Here is a 19434-nt window from a genome sequence, read left to right as displayed (position 1 = left end):
AGAATAAATATAACTTTGGTTTGGATGTTAACATTGTTGTCCCCAGTAGCTCTTTCATTGCTCTTTCATTCCATTGCTTTAATAGACATAGTTTCGCCACCACCTTATGTACTAAAGAGAATACATCAATGTCTGGGATATCGGAGTCGTCCGATGTTCATCAGAGAATGAAATAGCAAAGGGAGCAAAGCCATTTGTAATGGACCATCCCATATCGGGTGTTTATATTCTTCCGGTAACACTGCACTTCATGACAGCATCACAGAGCGCAATATAGATCAGTACCTGCCAGGTCACAGGTCACACTTGGGGCAGTTATGCCATCTCTCGGGGTTAGTAGGAAGTTAGTTCATTTTGTGTCATATAACTCAAGGCCATTGGGTTGTTATTCATATTTCCTTATAATGATAATAATTATTAAATTACCCTGTTTGCAAAGACAAAATGGTCAGTGGAAATGAGCAAATTATCATTTATTAAAGTTGTTTTTAGTCATTGGAAATATTTTCCATCTGACATTTTATATTACAGCTTATTGCTAAAACTGAATTAGCAGTAGTAAAATGTATCATGTATAATGCTCATTAGATCCAAATGAGAATCTTGGATTTTGAATTCTGTATCGGCCGTGGGTTAGCAGGCTCATTTATCCAACTGAGGGGCCAATAAATGTGACCACAAGTCGCAGTTTTAGCTTTGTTTTTAGTGCTGAAACCATTGGCAGAATAGGGCAGAATGTGTCCTTTATCACCACACCGAGAAAATGCATCCATCTAACATCATAGAAAGGCAGATTTAAAGGACACCTGTCATCAGGTCTGTGTCACTTGTCCTGTCACCTCTACCTGTTGGAGCAGCTCACAAGGATCCCATCCCAGCCTTTATCTAGTTATTTCATACATTAATCATTGTAAAATCATCTATTCTTTATAATGTAAATGAGGCTGGTCACATGGTCAGAGGCAGTGATGTCACCCCTGTTACCCCTCCCCTCTCCTCCCCCTGCTCATGTCTGTGTGTAATGTATAATAGAGCATGGCTAGTGTGTGCTGCATCTGCTGACATGCTGCATCCTCCTAATACACAGGTGAGAGACACAGACATCAGCTACACATGAATCTGACATGTTCTGCTGTAACATGGCTGCCTGGAGCTGCTGTATCTCTCCTGTACACACACAGGCTGCAGGGGGCGTGGCCACCAGCACCAGGAAGCAGAATCATTATACAGCCTCCATTATACAGGCTGTCAGTCATGCACTGGGGGTGTGGCTGTACCTCCCACTCATGAATAGAGTGGACAGCTTGAATATGCTAATGCTTCATTGGACATTTCACAGGTCATTTGCATACAGCTTTAGGACCTCATTGCTTAGGTTTACAGGCATGTAGAGGGACAATGAAGGGATAGAGGCAATGCTCTCTAATGGCAGTTTATGAAAATATATTTTGCTTAGGGGGGTTATTTTGCATGACGGGTTCTCTTTAAGGCAGATTTTACCCTGATATACAATGGTGGTTCAGGCTCACGTTATTACATTTTCTCTTACATAATATTATTTAATGTATTGCATTTTGTTGACGCAATAATCACATATACAATGTTTCATGGCTGTTGATAGTTATCATTGAGCAGCATTGTCCAGCATCATCAATTATAATCTTTCTCTCAAGAGGATTATTGAAAGAGGATTATTCTGTACTAGGATTGGTTGTTTAGAACCTATATATTCTGCAGTATCAGCCTAAATGCCCTTTGTAAGTAGAATTACCATCTTAGTAGCAGATGATCTTAAGTTCTTCCTCGTATTTATTAACCTATAGCTTGGCATAAACAAAGTCACTTTCTTTTCACATAAACAAATTTGTATTTGTGGAAATTTAACATTTTAATTAAAATCCCATTGACATCAATGTAAACTTTGTGTCATAAGTGATGGTCAGTTTAGCAGGAAAAGTACTGCAGCCTTCATCACTATGGACCACTAACTTTGACAGGGCTCCACTGGGTGTGCAGAATAAGGAACACCGCTTGATCCAGTTTATTGCCCTAGCTACTAGGATCCACATAGCCAGTGGCGTAACTTGAAGCTAATGGGCCCCGACTATAATGTATGATCTAAAGTACTAATCTTCTCATATGGGAAAGTGAGACCTTAACCCCAAAGCCTCTTTGGCCCGGTTGCGACCGCACCCTCTGCACCCCCTCAAGTTACGCCCCTGCATATAGCTACCAAGTGGAAGGCACAGGACCTGTCCATTTACGGCAATCACAAACAGGGTTAATCTTATTATGCTTTTTGAATGTTTTGAAGCAGCCAAGTTGGATACAAACCCATTATTTCAGGGTCTATACGTGCCCTGGATTACTTCCCAGGTTCTGCAAATGCCTAACATAGCATTTACTTCCCTTCTGATGAAGCGATCATAGACGTCCCGAAAGTTTGCTTGTAATATCTTATATTTCGGTTAGCCATTAAAGGTATCACAAGCTCAAGAAGGTGACTTTATTTGACCTATCAAAAGCAACAGGAATTGTCCCCCTGAGGCTGTATACACCTGTATATCTTCATAGCTCCTGCTCTCGGTGCAACCTTTCCTTCTCTCCTCTAACCCCCTGGGTCCCTTCACCTGCCAGTTATACCCCTAGTTTTATTGTTTTAGCTACTTCATTTAAGTGGATATGTAATGTATGTTTTGAATCTGTTACATTTGTGTTGGGTTTGCTTTTTGTCAAATCACCTTGTAAGTCAATGTCTACTAGATAAAACATAACATTCCTGGTGACAGGTTCCCTTTGTTAGAATTGTAGATGCTAAAAAGGAAGGGTGAGAGCACGGTACGCTGCAGGGCACCAACACTGCTGAATAGCTCCTTAGACCACCTGTTCAGACCCATAGGCCTACTGTTTTTTTGGAACTGCCAATTTTCCAAACTAGATAAGTGCCATCAGTAGCCCCTTAACGCTCTGCGCCGTAGCTCTACGGCGCAGAGGTATAAGGAGTGTATGAAGAGGGCTCACGGGCTGACGTCACGGGGAGCGGCAATCCCAGGTAAGATGCCGGCGCCCCTGCGCCGCTATCTTTTTGAGGCTGCCGGCATTACAATGTGCTGATAGCACATTGTAATGAATGAGGAAAATCTCCATATACTGCCATACTGTAGTATGGCAGTATATGATAGGATCGATCAGACAACCTAGGGTTAAAGTACCCTAGGGAGTCTGAAAAATAGTATAAATAAAAATAAAAAAAAGTTAAAAAAAAAAAAATTACCTAAAATTTCAAAAAAACCCCCTTTCCCTAGAACTGACATAAATATAAATAACCAGTAAAAATCATAAACACATCAGGTATCGACGCGTCCGAAAATGCCCGATCTATCAAAATATGATAACGGTTTTTCAATACGTTTAACCCTGTAACGGAAAATAGCGCCCAAATTCGAAAATGGCACTTTTTTGCCATTTTGAAAAATATAAAAAAATCTATAAAAAGTGATCAAAAGGTCGTACAGTCCTAAAAATGATATCATTGAAAATATTATCAAATTTCGCAAAAAATGACACCACCCACAGCTCAGTACACCAAAGTATAAAAAAGTTATTAGCGCCAGAAGTTGGCAAAATCAAAAAAATTATTTTTGTACAGGAGGTTTTCATTTTTGTAAATGTATGAAAACATTATAAAACCTATACAAATTTGATATCCCCTTAATCGTACCGACCCAAAGAATAAAGTAGACATGTCATTTGGGGCGCTCAGTGAAAGACGTAATATCCAAGCCCACAAGAAAATGGCGCAAATGCGTTTTTTCACCATTTTCATTGCATTTGGAATTTTTTTCCTGCTTCTGAGTACATGGCATGGAATATTTAATAAAATAAAAATTTAAGGTACAGTATGGTAACATTTACAGTAAAATGGACGATGGTAATGTTGCTGTTGTATGCCTTATGTTTATGAGCGACAGTTTTCCTGCTATATACCTGCATGTCATAAGAATTTAAATTAAAAAAAGGACCATGTTAAATTCAAATCTGTTTTTTTTTTTTTACCAGTGTTTTGTATGCGTTGGAAAAGGGGTAGTCTTATATGAATATATCTTAAACTCTATATTTTAAACAGGAAAGTAGGGGGGTCGTCTTATACACCAGGTCGTCTTATACGCCGGAATATACGGTAATCAAATTTATGGGACCAGGATAGCGATGTAATAGGGTCATTTCATTGCAGGGATTTTAGGGCTATTTAGGGCTGCGGCCCCGCATTGAGTTATACAGGGTATAACAGGATTTTTGGCAAATGGGGTGCAACAGGGATAGTTCCCCAGGCCCGGGGGTACACCCGCATCATAATCCACCCAACACGCAAATAGGGTATATACCTTGTATATACCATTCATACAGGTTCCACATGTATCCTTTACCTCAGATTCTAGCTGTTACCTGTCAAGGAGCATCCAAGCTATGCATGCTACCCCAACATTGAGGTAAGCACCTCCCTGCTTTGCATCTGGTCTAGAAGATGTATGTTTTCTAAAAGTACTTGACATGTATGAACTCTTTTATACAATAGGGCAATTGATGACCTGCATTTTAACTGTGGCAGAATAACTTTACATTGATTGTTTACATGTTTACCATTGTGGTATTAACAGTTAAGTTTTATATTACTTCACCTTTTTTGGACATTTACATTCCTAGTAGTCTAGGTGAAATAGGTAAGGCACAGACTTCCCCCACCTATCTAATTATACCTAAAGATATATTCTCAAGTCAACGGGACGACTATAGCAATGTTTTTACAAGGTTTTTTATTATTGGGAAATATTCATGTTTTGTTGCAAAATACTTATTAATATTTTATGTGCATCTGTTTTTTTTACTTTTTGTGTCCCCCATGAGGCCATAAAAGACTCTTGGGGGACAGTTTTCCCTTTTTTTTTTTTTTAAATTACTTTTTTGCATACAAGTTTTCCACAGTAACTGGGGCAAACATTTTCCAGCGTTACAGGGTTACAACAGCTCCCTGTGGTGGCAAATGTCTGGGGCAGAGTATTATCTTATTAGACCCAGTAGCTACACTTTTCAGAACTGGCAATCAGTGCCAGCTCCTGCATTCACTTCATAGGGCTACTGCAGACTTGGGACCTGCACCGCCTTCCATCAAAAGATAGTGTGCAGTCAGGATCCGATTGAACGTATTGTTAGAGAATGCCCAATCCAGTCATATATAAAAAAATAGTTATCTTAAATGGCGAAAGCTGTAGAAATAGCACAAGAAAGAAAATGGTTATACAATAACGTAAATAGTAAATAGTTCCGAATTAACTAAAGCAGAACCCGAATCCAGTAATTATTAGTTTTCTCTTAATTTACCAAATGGTCCAACAGCTGATCATATATTTTTCAAGACTTAAGTACAGATTATTGCTATTAACAATCAACTGTTTCTGCTAGGCAAACATTTGTGTAATGATTACTGTCTTCTTATCGTCATATACCATATATACTCGAGTATAAGCCAAGTTTTTCGGCACAATTTTTGTGCTGAAAATTCCCCACTCGGTTTATACTCACATATGCAAAAAAAAAAATATTCCGACGGTCCCGGACAGCTCCTTTTCTTTGTTCATGTGTGAGAGCGCCGGCTCCAGGTCAGCAACGGGTCAGTGTGCAAACATCATAGCAATCATTGCACAGGTCGGCTGCTGACATCATATTTTGCGCGCCGGCCTGGCCATGCCGCATGGACCTGTTGTGCACATGAAGAAACAAGAGGAGCTGCCCGGGGCGTCGCAATGGTGAGTACTCAGTTTATTTTTTTTATGTGCTGGGCATACTGAGCTATATTCTCCAGGGGGCTGGCTATATACTAAAGGGGGCTGGCTATATATGAAAGGGGGCTACCTATATACTACTGGGGGCTGGCTATATAGATAATATAATAATAATTCTATCGAATGCAAATAATCATGAACTCATTTCCTTTTAGAACATTGGTAAGAGGATGTCTTGCTCAGAATTCATTGGAAACCTGGAAGGATTAAATGGAGGGAAAGACTTTCCAAGAGAACTACTCAAGGTACTATTTATTTCGGCGGTACAAATAAAACCTTTTGTAAACCTTTTTGTGCATATAAAATAAATACATGAAAAATAATATTAATATGTGGCTAGTGAAACAAAGTATGAATAATTATAAATTGATATGTCTTTAAGTTTAATGTTTTAAATTTGTTGCAAATGTATAAATAAGGGGACATTATCAGTGCTTCTATGCCAGTTTTCTGCTGTAGCAGCCAATTTTAAGAGATTGCGATTACTCTTGCACCTATGCCACCTCCATGCCATGTGGACGTGGAGAGGGCGTGAATGGGTGCGGCCACCGGTGGAGTAAGCTAGTGTTAAGGCCCCATGCCTGCAAACGTTCCTGGACAGGTTTTTATGCCAAACTATGCATCTAAGCCTCAATATATTCCCCACGTAGTTTTTAAAAATTAAGCAGGTCAACAGTTAAAGGTTTTTTGGGGGGCATTCATTTGCAGAAGATGGTGTATTTGAAGCAATTGGTGCCTAGTAATACTAATAAGTCCTAAATGACAGTAGAATTATTTTGTGGGTGGGGATTAATCCTGCTGACAGATTCCCTTTAGAAATTTATGTAGTGGACCTTATATTATGTATTCTCATATCTAAACACCAATTTAAATAAATTTTGCATTTAAATTGTGCTATTCCAAAGATTTTTTTTTTTTTGTATAGAGAAACCAAGCATGTAATTCTATTAGTTCATTAATATTTATCAGACAGACACCCCACAATGTATATCTGTTTGATCATTACTTTTGTTGATGAATTGTATCTTGGAGATTAAAAAAAAAAAACATGAATGATGCACAGATGCTCTCAGTCAAAATTTGGTATTTTTCATCTAAAAGCAATAGTTATTTGGAAAGTTAAACCCTGATCAGACTTTCCTGCGTTGGAGTTCCCAGCTGCTGGAGCAGTGACTCATTATACAGTTCTTACCAAATTCCATCTCTGTATTTTGTGTATAATTGCCTTGTTTTACGATTCTGAAAGGCTGACTTCCATATCTGCTAGGACTGCTTCTCTTATTTATTTTTTTTAATTGTTATAATTATTGGTGCTTTTAAAGGAAATTTATCATCAAAATCCATCATGACAAACCAGGGGCACTTACTCATAGATCCCGGCCCTGTGACTGTGGTAATCTACTTATATTATCCTCCTTTTAAAATCGACTTCTAAAATTATGCTAACCTGCATTGTTACCAAAGCCCCTCTTTGCTATATATTTACAGGCTGTTAGTCCCACCCCCTCCCACCATGTGCTGAAGCTTACTCTGCTATAGTGAGGTCAAGCAGAGGGAGGAGGTAAGTGCTGAGGGAGAAGGAGAGAGAGTAATAGCCTGTAATTTTAAAAGTTGAATTGAGGAAGGAGGCCATGGATAACAAATATAAGACGATTACCACAGTCACAGGATTATGTTGGTAGATTTAATTTAACTGAAATGTATGTATTTAGTTTATGAAGAAATGTTTCTTTTGCAAGTACTAAACAATGAATAATATATATATATATATATATATATATATATATATATATATATATATGTATATATATATATATATATGTATATATATATATATATATGTATATATATATATATATATATATATATATACATATGTATGTGTACCCTTTCCCCTGTCTCAACCCCATATGAAATTAATAATATTGCGTTTAAAGGAAATCTACCATTTGATTTGTTGCATTATGAAGCAAACATACCTTGAGAATGCTGTAGCTACACTGATGCAGAATCATATCTTGGTTAATACCTGAGTTGAGGGGTTTTGCTGAAAAAACAATTATAACATTCAGGACCTTGGGAAAGCATGGCTGTCTAGATAAACACACGGGAGCCTGGAATTACAAATGGCTGCTAAGTAAAGCATGACTATTCAAGCACTAATCAACCTGAGCTGGATCACTCATACACAACAACTGAGGGATGGTGCAGCAATTGATTATTCTGTCTGGCATGGAGAAAACTGATTGCATCATCATCCTCTGCAGAGAGACACTCTCCTGCTATGAGAAGCGGGAAAGCAAGCGCTCTAGCAGCCATAGAAGTGACAGAGATTCATTATCATAATTTTATATCTGTTTTATCAGCAAAATCACTCAGCACAGGGTTTAACCAAGATATGATCCTGCATCCGTGTAGCTACAGCATTCTCAAGGTATGTTTGCTTCATACTGCATTAAATCAAATGGTAGATTTCCTTTAAGTTCTCTTATAAAAACAAAATTCTGACAACTCAAAGGAATACATCTGTACAAATTTGATGTAGCTGGCAAAAATGTGATGCACACCTCTAAGTGTTTACCATGGGTTGAGTGTGTCTCTGTTTTAATATGCTCTCTACATCTTTGTTGGATAGAGAGGAGGCTTATTAGGAGGGGCTTTAAAGACTTTTAGTGATGTCACAAGCATGTGACTCATCACATGCTACAGATCGGCCAATTACAAACATGCTGTCCTGTTTTGGCTTTAGTGCCCTGAGCTGAGGCAACCTGGAAGTGCCCACCCACATCATGAATAGCTGAATCTGATTTAATAAGAAATAATGTTAAATATACCAAATATATCTCAGGCTAGGAAGAAGCCAACATCATGATACGGGTATTGATGGAATTATTCTCAAAGGCTCTCTCCAGCTGTGCTAAAACTATTTATTGTCAGTAACTTTACAGTTACGCTTTAACTTTCAAGATGGAATTAAATAGAACAAATCTACATCAAAAATCCGGGTTGAGGTTTATATTCTCCTTCACGCCACATGATACCAGACATAGGTGTTACTGTGAGCAACTATACTTAGCCCATAGAAACCGCGGGTATAAAGGGGCTGGATGTCTGCTCATCCAGTCTGATGTTGTGGAGACAGAAAAGTGTGTATAGATAGACTGTCCCTAACATCCACAAAATTGATCCTGCCTATACAAGGGCAGTACCATGTTCTGTACCCCTCACCCCCGGCACATTTCCTATCAAAGCTATCAGAGGATTGGTGAATGATAAAGTTGTTCTAATTATCAAAACATAGATAGAGGAGTGGCTAAGCGTGCATGGGAACCTTGTTAGGGAAACCCAATTATGATCCTTTAGCATTATGCAAAGATGAAAACCATTGGCTAATCCCGGGATTTATAAACAAAATACCCCGCCCCCTTACCTCTTCTCCTATCACGTGCAGAGACGCTGTCACATACAGGAGATAATCATGTTGCCCAGACACCATAATGGTGCTGAAGCTGTTCTCATCCGCATGAAGGCAGTGCTTGTGTACATCCCATACATCCCTGATTATCACTACAGCCTATGCAGGCAGGCCCCAGGTTAAGTACAAGATAGGTTCCTTGGGTTTGTACTTAAGTTGAATTTGTATGTTAGTCGGAACTGTATATTTTATAATTGTAGCTCCAGACCAAAAAATTTTTTTGTCCCAGTGACAATAGTATTTACTACATTTTTTGCTGTAAAGGGACCAAGGATTATCAATAAAGCTTCATTGCAGACTCCTTACAGCCTGGGACTAAAAGTGTCCAGAGGTCACAGTGGCCAGAGAGATCCGTCTGTAACTAGGGGTCATCTGTAAGTCGGGTGTCCTTAAGTAGTGTTAGCAAAGTGTAAAAAGAAGACTTTTTACTACTCTATTATTGATTATGTTCTACTTTTTATTTCATTATCTTATTCTTTTAAATGTTATGAGAAATCTATGACGTAGATATTCCCTCCCCATTATCCAATCCCTCTCCAGTTTCCATTTAGCACCATTTTTGTTTTAAAATATCAGTAATATGTACTAAATACATATGACCTGATAAAGGGGAGAGTTCCTTCCCCAAAACCCGAAACGAGTAGCCACTAAATAAAGGAAGTGTTTTTAATACTTACCTCGGATCTCCAGTCCTTTCCATCACGGCTTTTATCTTCCCGGGAATTTTTTCTTATTTAGCAAAGCGTAAGAGAAACTTTGTAACATTTCATTATCAGAGCAAAGTACTTCCTTGTTCACTTACTCTGGTTCTTATCATCCTCTCTCCTTATCTGCTTTTCTTTCTGACAATTTTGTGAATTCTGTCTCACAACAAGTAGCTCAGTGAGATTATAAAGATACTCGGTGGAGGTGAAGCAGTGACTCCTGGCAGATGGAAGCTCACTGCGTACACTGACAAGTTAGAAAATGAAGACTACAAGTCACATCATGGCTAGAAACCATGTTACTCCTAATGTACACACATTAGACAATTGTAGTTTTGTAGTTTGTTGAAGTGTTAGCTCGGCTTAAAGGACACCTGTCATCAGGTCTGTGTCACTTGTCCTGTCACTACTACCTGTTGAAGCAGCTCACAAGGATCCCATCCCAGCCTTTATCTAGTTATTTCATACATTAATCATTGTAAAATCATCTATTTTATATCATGTAAATGAGGCTGGTCACATGGTCAGAGGCAGTGATGTCACCCCTGTTACCCCTCCCCTCTCCTCCCCCTGCTCATGTCTGTGTGTAATGTATAGTAAAGCATAGTTAGTGTGTGCTGCATCTGCTGACATGCTGCATCCTCCTAATATACAGGTGAGAGACACAGACATCAGCTACACATGAATCTGACATGTTCTGCTGTAACATGGCTGCCTGGAGCTGCTGTATCTCTCCTAAATACACACACACACACAGGCTGCAGGGGGCGTGGCCACCAGCACCAGGAAGCACATCATTATACAGCCTCACATCATTATACAGGCTGTCAGTCAAGCACTGGGGGTGTGGCTGTGCCTCCCACTCATGAATAGAGTGGACAGCTTGAATATGCTAATGCTTCATTGGACATTTCACAGGTCATTTGCATACAGCTTTAGGACCTCATTGCTTAGGTTTACAGGCATGTAGAGGGACAATGAAGGGATAGAGGCAATGCTCTCTAATGGCAGTTCATGAAAATATATTTAGTTTAGGGGGTTATTTTGCATGACGGGTTCTCTTTAAATTAAGTCAATCTTCATTCTAGCTCAGTCCAGTCTCCCTGACAACTAATCTGTGTGAGAAAAGCCTGAAGTGCATATTTTGTGCCAATGCTAAATCCTTTAAATAGAAATATACTAAATTTATATGAGGAAGAGAGCCTTATGTTGCTCACCTGTCGTCGGTGATAATGCCATTGATTATCTTGTGACAATAGCACCTAAGGGGTGGAACGGAGGAGATTCTAGTGAGTAGATAGTTGGTGAAGTTCATGTGTAAGGCCGGCGGCACATGTGGCGTTTTGAATCCGTTTTTGGTCCGTTTTTAAGCAGTCCGTTAAAAAACGCATGCGTTTTTTGAAAAAGCATCCGTTTTTTACTCATTTTAATTAAGATAATTGGATGCGTTTTTTAATAGACTGCTTAAAAATGGACCAAAAACGGATTCATGTGTCACCAGCCTTAGGGTGATGGCACACGTGGCGTTTTGAATGCAATTTTGGCCCATTTTTAAGCAGTCCGTTGAAAAACTAATGCATTTTTTGAAAACACATCAATTTTGACAGGTTTGACCAATTACTGTATATACTCGAGTATAAGCCGACCCGAGTATAAGCCGAGACCCCTAATTTTACCACCAAAAACTGGGAAAACCTATTGACTCGAGTATAAGCCGAGGGTGGGAAATGCATTGGTCACAGACCCAGCCAAGTATATAGCCAGCCAGCCCCCTATAATATACAGCTTGCACCCAGTAGTATACAGCCTGCCCCAGCCTGCCCCCGGTAGTATACAGCCTGCCCCCAGTAGTATACAGCCTGTCCCCAGTAGTATACAGCCTGCCCCCAGTAGTATACAGCCACCCAGCCTGCCCCCAGTAGTATACAGCCACCCCAGCCTGCCCCCAGTAGTATACAGCCACCCCAGCCTGCCCCCAGTAGTATACAGCCACCCCAGCCTGCCCCCAGTAGTATACAGCCACCCCAGCCTGCCCCCAGTAGTATACAGCCACTCCAGCCTGCCCCCAGTAGTATACAGCCACTCCAGCCTGCCCCCAGTAGTATACAGCCTGCTCCCAGTAGTATACAGCCTGCCCCCAGTAGTATACAGCCTGCCCAGAATGTAAAAAAAATAACTTCTGTCTTCTTTAACATTGTGTTGTTCTCTCCCGCACGGGAGAAGAACAATGGCGGCGCCCAGCACGATGTTAAAGAAGACAGAAGACGGCGCGGAAGCAAGAAGAGGAGCCGGGAAGCCAGAAGAGGAGCCGCGATGACATCGGGGGAGCAGCGCTGCGCATCGGGGCCACCGGAGGGTGAGTATATAAGTTTATTATTTTTTGGCCAATTTTAATTATTTTTTACGAGTATTGACTCGTGTATAAGCCGAGGGGACGTTTTTCAGCACATTTTTTGTGCTGAAAAACGCGGCTTATACACGAGTTTATACGGTATCTTAATTCAGACTGGTCAAAAACGGTCCAAGAACGCGTTCAAAACGCCACGTGTGCCATCAGCCTTAGAATCAAGCTGTTCTGGAATAACCTACAATAGGCACATGAGCTGCTGTATTGAAGCAATGGGAGATGGTTGCCTGGTTTATTCAATTAACCCCTTAACGCTCTGCGCCGTAGCTCTACGGCGCAGAGGTATAAGGGATGTATGAAGAGGGCTCACGGGCTGAGTCCTCTTCATACAGAGGTGGGGGTTTTTGCATTTTGCACAAAACCCCCACCGCTAATAACCGCGGTCGGTGCTTGCACCGATCGCGGCTATTAACCCTCTAAACGCCGCCCGCAAAGTCGCGGGCGGCGTTTAAAAGACGGCGGCGCGCGGGCGTCATCGGGGGGCGGCGATCGGTTACCATGGTAGCCTCGGGTCTTCTCTTGACACGAGGCTACATGGTTTATGCAGGTTCGTTACAATGAGCCAGTGGCTCATTGTAATGTAAGACCTGCAAAAACGCCATATATTGCAATACTGTAGTATTGCAGTATATGGTAGGAGCGATCTGATCATCTAGGGTAAATGTACCCTAGATGGTCTAAAAAATAGTGAAAAAAAAAAGAAAAAAAAAAGTTTAAAAAATAAAAAAAATTAATAAAATATTAAAAGTTCAAATCACCCCCCTTTCCCTAGAACGGATATAAAACATAACAAACAGTAAAAATCACAGACATATTAGGTATCGCCGCGTCCCAAAATGCCCGATCTATCAAAATATAAAAACGGTTACGGCCGGCGGTGACCTCCGAGGCGGGAAATGGCGCCCAAATGTCCGAAATGCGACTTTTACACCTTTTTACATAACATAAAAAATGAAATAAAAAATGATTAAAATGTCGCACAGACCTCAAAATGGTAGCAATGAAAACGTCGCCTCATTTCGCAAAAAATGACCCCTCACACATTTCCGTGCGCCAAAGTATGAAAAAGTTATTAGCGTCAGAAGATGGCAAAAAAATTTTTTTCTTTTTTGTACACATTCGTTTAATTTTTGAAAATGTATTAAAACACAATAAAACCTATATAAATTTGGTATCACCGCGATCGCACCGAACCAAAGAATAAAGTAGGCATGTTATTTGGAGCGAAGAGTGAAAGTCGTAAAAACTGAGCCCACAAGAACGTGACGCATGTGCGGTTTTTTTTCAATTTTTCCACATTTGGAATTTTTTTTCAGCTTCGCAGTACACGGCATGTTAAAATAAATAACATTACGGGAAAGTAAAATTTGTTACGCACAAAATAAGCCCTCACACAGGTCTGTACACGTAAAAATGAAAAAGTTATGGATTTTTGAAGTTGGAGAGCGAGAAATTAGCCGAAAAACCCTCCATCCTTAAGGGGTTAAATGTTCTTTCGACTTGTGAATGGTTTGTTGTGTTAAAGGGGTTGACACTTTCAGTAAATAGTTTATATTGTTTGCGTAATGAAAAGTTATACAATTTTCCTATTTAAATTTAAGAATTATTATTATTGTTGTTTTTATTAACTTCTGTATCCATTCCTTGTGGTTTTCTAGATTGCTGACCCTCAACAGGAAGCTTTATTGTTTACTTCTTGTGGATAGAATTCTGTCCTTGGTCATGTGCTGTCACACAGGTGCACGGCTCTTTCTATCTCTGGTCATGTGATATCACACAGGTGCATGGCTCATTATAGCACCTCATTATAGTCCCCATAGAAAATAGTGTACTCATTGCCAAAGAGTTTTCATAATAAAACTGGCTTTTAAAAAAAAAAAAAAAAAAGATAAAAAAGATGTAAGTTTACCTTTCTATATGCAGATGTGTCCCTAGTCCCCAGGGAGTGGCCAGTGACGATTGGGGCAGAAGGACATGTATGAGGTCCTGAGGAGGGAAGCTATGGTGGGGGGAAATATGGGAGTTTTTTAAAATTTGAAATTGATGCATGAAATAGCCATTTCCCGAGGGTGGGGGGGGCACTCCACACTGGCCACTCCCGTGGGACCAGGGACACAGCTCTGCATACAAAAAGGTAAACTTTCATCTAACTTATCTTTTTAAGCCAGTTTTACTATAAAAACTCTTTGGCACTGGGACTCTATTCTCTATGGCAGTGGTGGCGAACCTATGGCACGGGTGCCAGAGGTGGCACTCAGACCCATTTCTGTGGGCACTCAAGTTATCACCCCAGGGCAGAGTTCACAGGAACAAATCCATAAAATTTTCCTGTAGTCCCAGCCAACTTAAGAGATGCTGCTCTCAGCACCGTTTTAAAGCAACATTTTATTGGCACTGTTTGGAACTGCAGGAAAAATGAGAAGGTGTGGACAGGGCTGCATTGTCTTTGGATGTCCTCCTGCTGGACCAACCATTCTTCCTGTACAGAGAGACCATGGAGAGAAGCTACAATGAGAGTCTGAATTTGCCCTCCTTCTTTCAACTATTTTGGTGGCCTCGGGCTGATACGATTGAAAAATTTGAAAGAACAGGTAGCAATAAATTACTGCTTAAAATGCCATGTTGGTAGTTCACGGTAAATAAGTGGATTTTGGTTGTAGCTTGGGCACTAAAAGTTTCGCCATCACTGCTCTATGGGGTCATGGGGGAGCCAGAAAAAGGAGCTCCTGATGACAGGTTCCCTTTAAGCTGACAGATCCTCTGTAACTCTTTCCAGCTAGTTATTGCAGCTTGAAAAAAATAATAATAAATAAATTAAATGAATTATAATTTTTGATGTAGCGTGACCCCTGCCCAGTAATTTTGCTCTGGAAACTGGAACTGCCCCATAAACTGGTCGGCTTTGGAAGATGTGAATATGCACACATGGCCACATAGCTTGTTATCTGCATCTGAACGCCAGTCTTCAACCATTCTGGTCATTTTAGCCCACACACACTGCAGTATCAGACTATTTGCCCAGTATTGGCTCCTCTACTTCCTCACGTGTGGCCAGCGTTACTCATTCATTTGGCAAATGCAATTAGAAGATAAAAAATAATTTATCTGCTGCGAAGACAAAAATAAACGCCTTTCATACAATCTAAAAGGCATCTTACAAGGTCCATTAGAAAATAAAATCTATCTGTATCTGTGTGAGTTCATTAGGCAGAAATAGTGGACTGAGTCAGTAGGACTAACATTGTAATTATCCGGGGGAAAAATAGCTAAATTCTCCGTGAGTCATCGTCACCCATGACATCAGATGTGAATGAATGATTTATTAGTTTGTTACACATTGCCACAGTTACTGCTGATAATTCACGTTAAGCACAATACTTCACGGTGATGTTACTTGGAGAAATTGATTCTGTCAAAGAGAAAGCATTTTCTCTTTAGCTTTATGTAAAAACCTGCAATAAAGAAATGTGCACTTCAAAGTATAGGGATATGCAAACAAGGCTTGGTGATGCTTGGATCTCCTTCTCAAGCCTGAGATTGGTCTTTGCTTCATATGTATCCATAGTACAGATTATAAAATGCACCTGTATTATTATGGTCATCTAAATGTGTAGCCCATGCTAATAGAACCACTAGGTGGCAGTGCTGACCTCTAATCCACATTGCCAATATGTAGAAAGGGCATGCACTGGATACTGTTGCCGCTGTTCTATTGTAGCAATGCAGTTGTGCGGTTGTGGTAACACATGCTCAGTGATGTATCTGCTATGTTTGCACCTGATAAAGGAAACGGCCACAGATGGGATTCTGGGTGCAAATCATCCAGATTGTGGCATGTGGCATTTCTATCCAAGGTGTTCTGACCATATGTGCTTGCATCCTTAGGCCATCTCCTCATGTTCCAGATTACACACAGGCTTTAGCTTAGAAAATCAGCAGCATGATACAGTGGATGGATGAGTGTTGTGAAGGGGATTTATACATCTACACACTGTAAAAAAGGAAAAATCTATTGGGGAAACTGAGAATCTGCAGCGTGTCAATCAGTGTATTGCTGCAGATTGGTGCGAAATTCAACCTTTGCTGAATAACCTTCTCCGAGTCTTCACTTGGTTCCTATCAAACACATCTGTGAGTTCACAGCATTGTGCCATTGTAAGTTGGACAAAAGTAAGATATGTGCTGATTTACTTTTGTCTTGTTTATTTGTTGTAAAGGGAACCTGTCATCAGGGGGCACATTTTCACCTAATGACAAGTTCCGATTGGCTGTTTAAAGGGAACCTGTCACCAGGATCTCATTTTCACTAAAGACAGATTGTAAATTGTAAATGCCTATCTGCCTTTTCTAAGCATTTGCATTACAATATAATTTTGGGTTATAACTCTTGCATCCTGAGAAAATCCTGGGGTAGTCACCGTGGCTGGGCTTTGGTTTGGATGTATTTCAAAAAACATGTAACTTGTCTGAGCTGCAGGTTGTCTCCATCTTTGTGCTCCTGTACAGCTCTGTCCCTCCCCCACTGATGTCACCAGGCTGTGACCTCTGAGAAGGAGCAGGAGCTGTACAAGAGCACAAAGGTGGGGGGTAAGTTCTGAGGAGTAACACAGACAAGTCACATGTTGTTTTTTGAAATGCATCCAAACCAAAGTCCAGCCCCTGTGACTACCCCAGGATTTTCTCAATCCCCCCTACTCTCCCCCTCTCTCCTCAATCCCCTGCTCTCCCCCTCCCTCCACAGTCCCCCTGCTCTCCCCCTCCCTCCTCAATCACCCTGCTCTCCACCTCCCTCCTCAATCCCCCTACTCTCCCCCTTCCTCCTCAATTCCCCTACTCTCCCCCTCCCTCCTCAATCCTCCTACTCTCCTCCTCCCTCCTCAATCCCCCTACTCTCCCCCTCCCTCCTCAATCCCCCTCCTCTCCCCCTCCCTCCTCAATCCCCCTACTCTCCCCCTTCCTCCTCAATCCCCCTACTCTCCCCCTCAATCCCCCTACTCTCCCCCTTCCTCCTCAATCCCCCTACTCTCCCCCTCAATCCCCCTACTCTCCCCCTCAATCCCCCCTCAATCCCCCCTACTCTCCCCATCCCTCCTCAATCCCCCCTACTCTCCCCATCCCTCCTCAATCCCCCCTACTCTCCTCCTCCCTCCTATTCTCCTCCTCCCTCCTCAATCCCTCTTACTCTCCTCCTCCCTCCTATTCTCCTCCTCCCTCCTCAATCCCCCCTACTCTCTCCCTCCCCAATTCCCCTTGTCTCCCCTTTCCTCATGCAGCCATTAGTCTATGCCCCAAGGAAATCTAAGTCAGCCCGCGTCTTAGGGAGGAAGGGAGAGAACTGGCAGAGCGTAGAGGAGATGATGATGACACCAGGGACTCCAATGTCCCCATGACTCAGTTTGTCGGCAGGGAGCCAGGTAAACTTTTATCAACTTTTAAAAGTGAGTGGAACCATTATAATGAAGAATTAAATTACTACTGGCCCTTTGATTGGATCAGTCCATTGATTTTGTTCTGGTTGTGCAGACATAGGATTGAAGATGGCTGCTGGTCACATGTCCACATCACATGTCCTTATCATGACTGTGTTAGACTTCTTGCTAGCTTGCAGTGGGTTTGATGTCACTGACGGGCAGGGCCTATCATCAAGGAGCAAAGAAGCCTCAGATATCTGTGCTCAGGTGTCAGTTCATGGAGGAGAAAAGTGAAGGGATGTTAGGCAGGACAATTGTGATGTCATTTATAGGGGCTGAAGGGACAAGAGGGATGCATTTACATGGAACTGCATGTTAGGAGGCTGGGGGAGCAGGAGGGTGCGTTTACATGTGACTTGGTTGGAAGGATTCGGGGAGAGCCTTATATGTAGCACTGTATGGTGAATATGTTTTTACTTTGCTTGCTGGCAGATTTAAAGGGGTTGTCTTGGATTTGAAAAACCTCAATGCTTCCTTCCATAAACAGGTAGTACATGGTATTGCAGCTCAGCTACATTACGTTTTCAACTGTAGACAGGTGTGGCGCTTTGTTTAGGCAAGAGAATGTTTTTACATGTAGTGGACTAGATGATGATGTACATGGAGGCTACCAGCACATGGCAGGTCAAAATATTGATAAAGGGGGGTGCTGGCACATGCGCTGCCACATGGTGCACCAGTAATGTATGCGTTACATCCAGTATGGCCGGGGTTGTGGTGAGTCACCATCTCAGTGGGGCTGTGGTTATGTGCTGTGATTACATCATTACTATGGTAAAAGAGCAGGACATTATGTTAGAGCATCACTGGGAGCAGAGCATGAGATGGAGGCGCTGTTACTGAGAAATGAGAGCTCGTGGTAGTTGTAGTATCCTGTAACCATATTGCAGATAACTCAGCCTATTTTTAAAAGCTCATAAAATGTTGTGAATCATTAAAGCAAACTTTTTAAGCTTCATTTTGTGATTAATGACATTGAGTTTTGTATTCATCTATTTTTAGAGGATTTGTATAGGGGATTTGTATCGGACGCTTACATTCCTGGAATACCCCTTTAATTATAAAAACACATTGGGAAATAGCATTAATACGTTTTTTGGAACCTGTTGTTAGGTAAAAATGTTTGTTTTGATGTCAGGTTTCCTCTAAAATTAAACTAGGCTTTGAAGCCAGATTGCATAAATCAGTAGTACAGATTAATAGTAAACCGTGTAATAAACCTCAATAAAAAATCTGATAAGTTGTTGCTAAAGTTTCTAATGACTTGGGAATCATGGAATTACATGGGAAATATTATCTAAAGTAAAGAGTTACGTCCGGACGGAAACCGAACTTCCTGTGTCCTGTGCAGAACACCCGGAGCGACGGAGAAGGTGAGTACAGAATCCCTCCCCAGCCCTCCACTAGAATTTTAAAATCTATCGGACAACCCCTTTAAACATTGCATAACATAGCTGATTCTTTAGTTGTTTGTGTGAGAAAATACATATATTGATCTGATTTCCTTTTCTTCTCCATCCCTTTGTTTGGCAACAAA

At 41.0% G+C, this 19434-nt stretch overlaps 1 protein-coding gene across 3 annotated transcripts in view; it reads left to right on the top strand.

Annotated features, from left to right (window-relative positions):
• Positions 1-19434, top strand: part of PSD (pleckstrin and Sec7 domain containing) — a 252804-nt gene that overhangs the window by 145090 nt on the left and 88280 nt on the right. For all 3 annotated transcript variants that reach the window (XM_072130908.1, XM_072130906.1, XM_072130907.1), the window contains one exon: positions 5996-6085. In XM_072130908.1, the coding sequence (XP_071987009.1) occupies positions 5996-6085 (90 nt within the window). The remainder of the gene's footprint in view (positions 1-5995; positions 6086-19434) is intronic.

Source organism: Engystomops pustulosus, chromosome 11 (genome assembly GCF_040894005.1).
Source record: "Engystomops pustulosus chromosome 11, aEngPut4.maternal, whole genome shotgun sequence".
NCBI classification, from domain to species: domain Eukaryota; kingdom Metazoa; phylum Chordata; class Amphibia; order Anura; family Leptodactylidae; genus Engystomops; species Engystomops pustulosus.
Note: the sequence above shows the minus strand (reverse complement) of the source record. Positions and strands in the feature narration are given on the sequence as shown.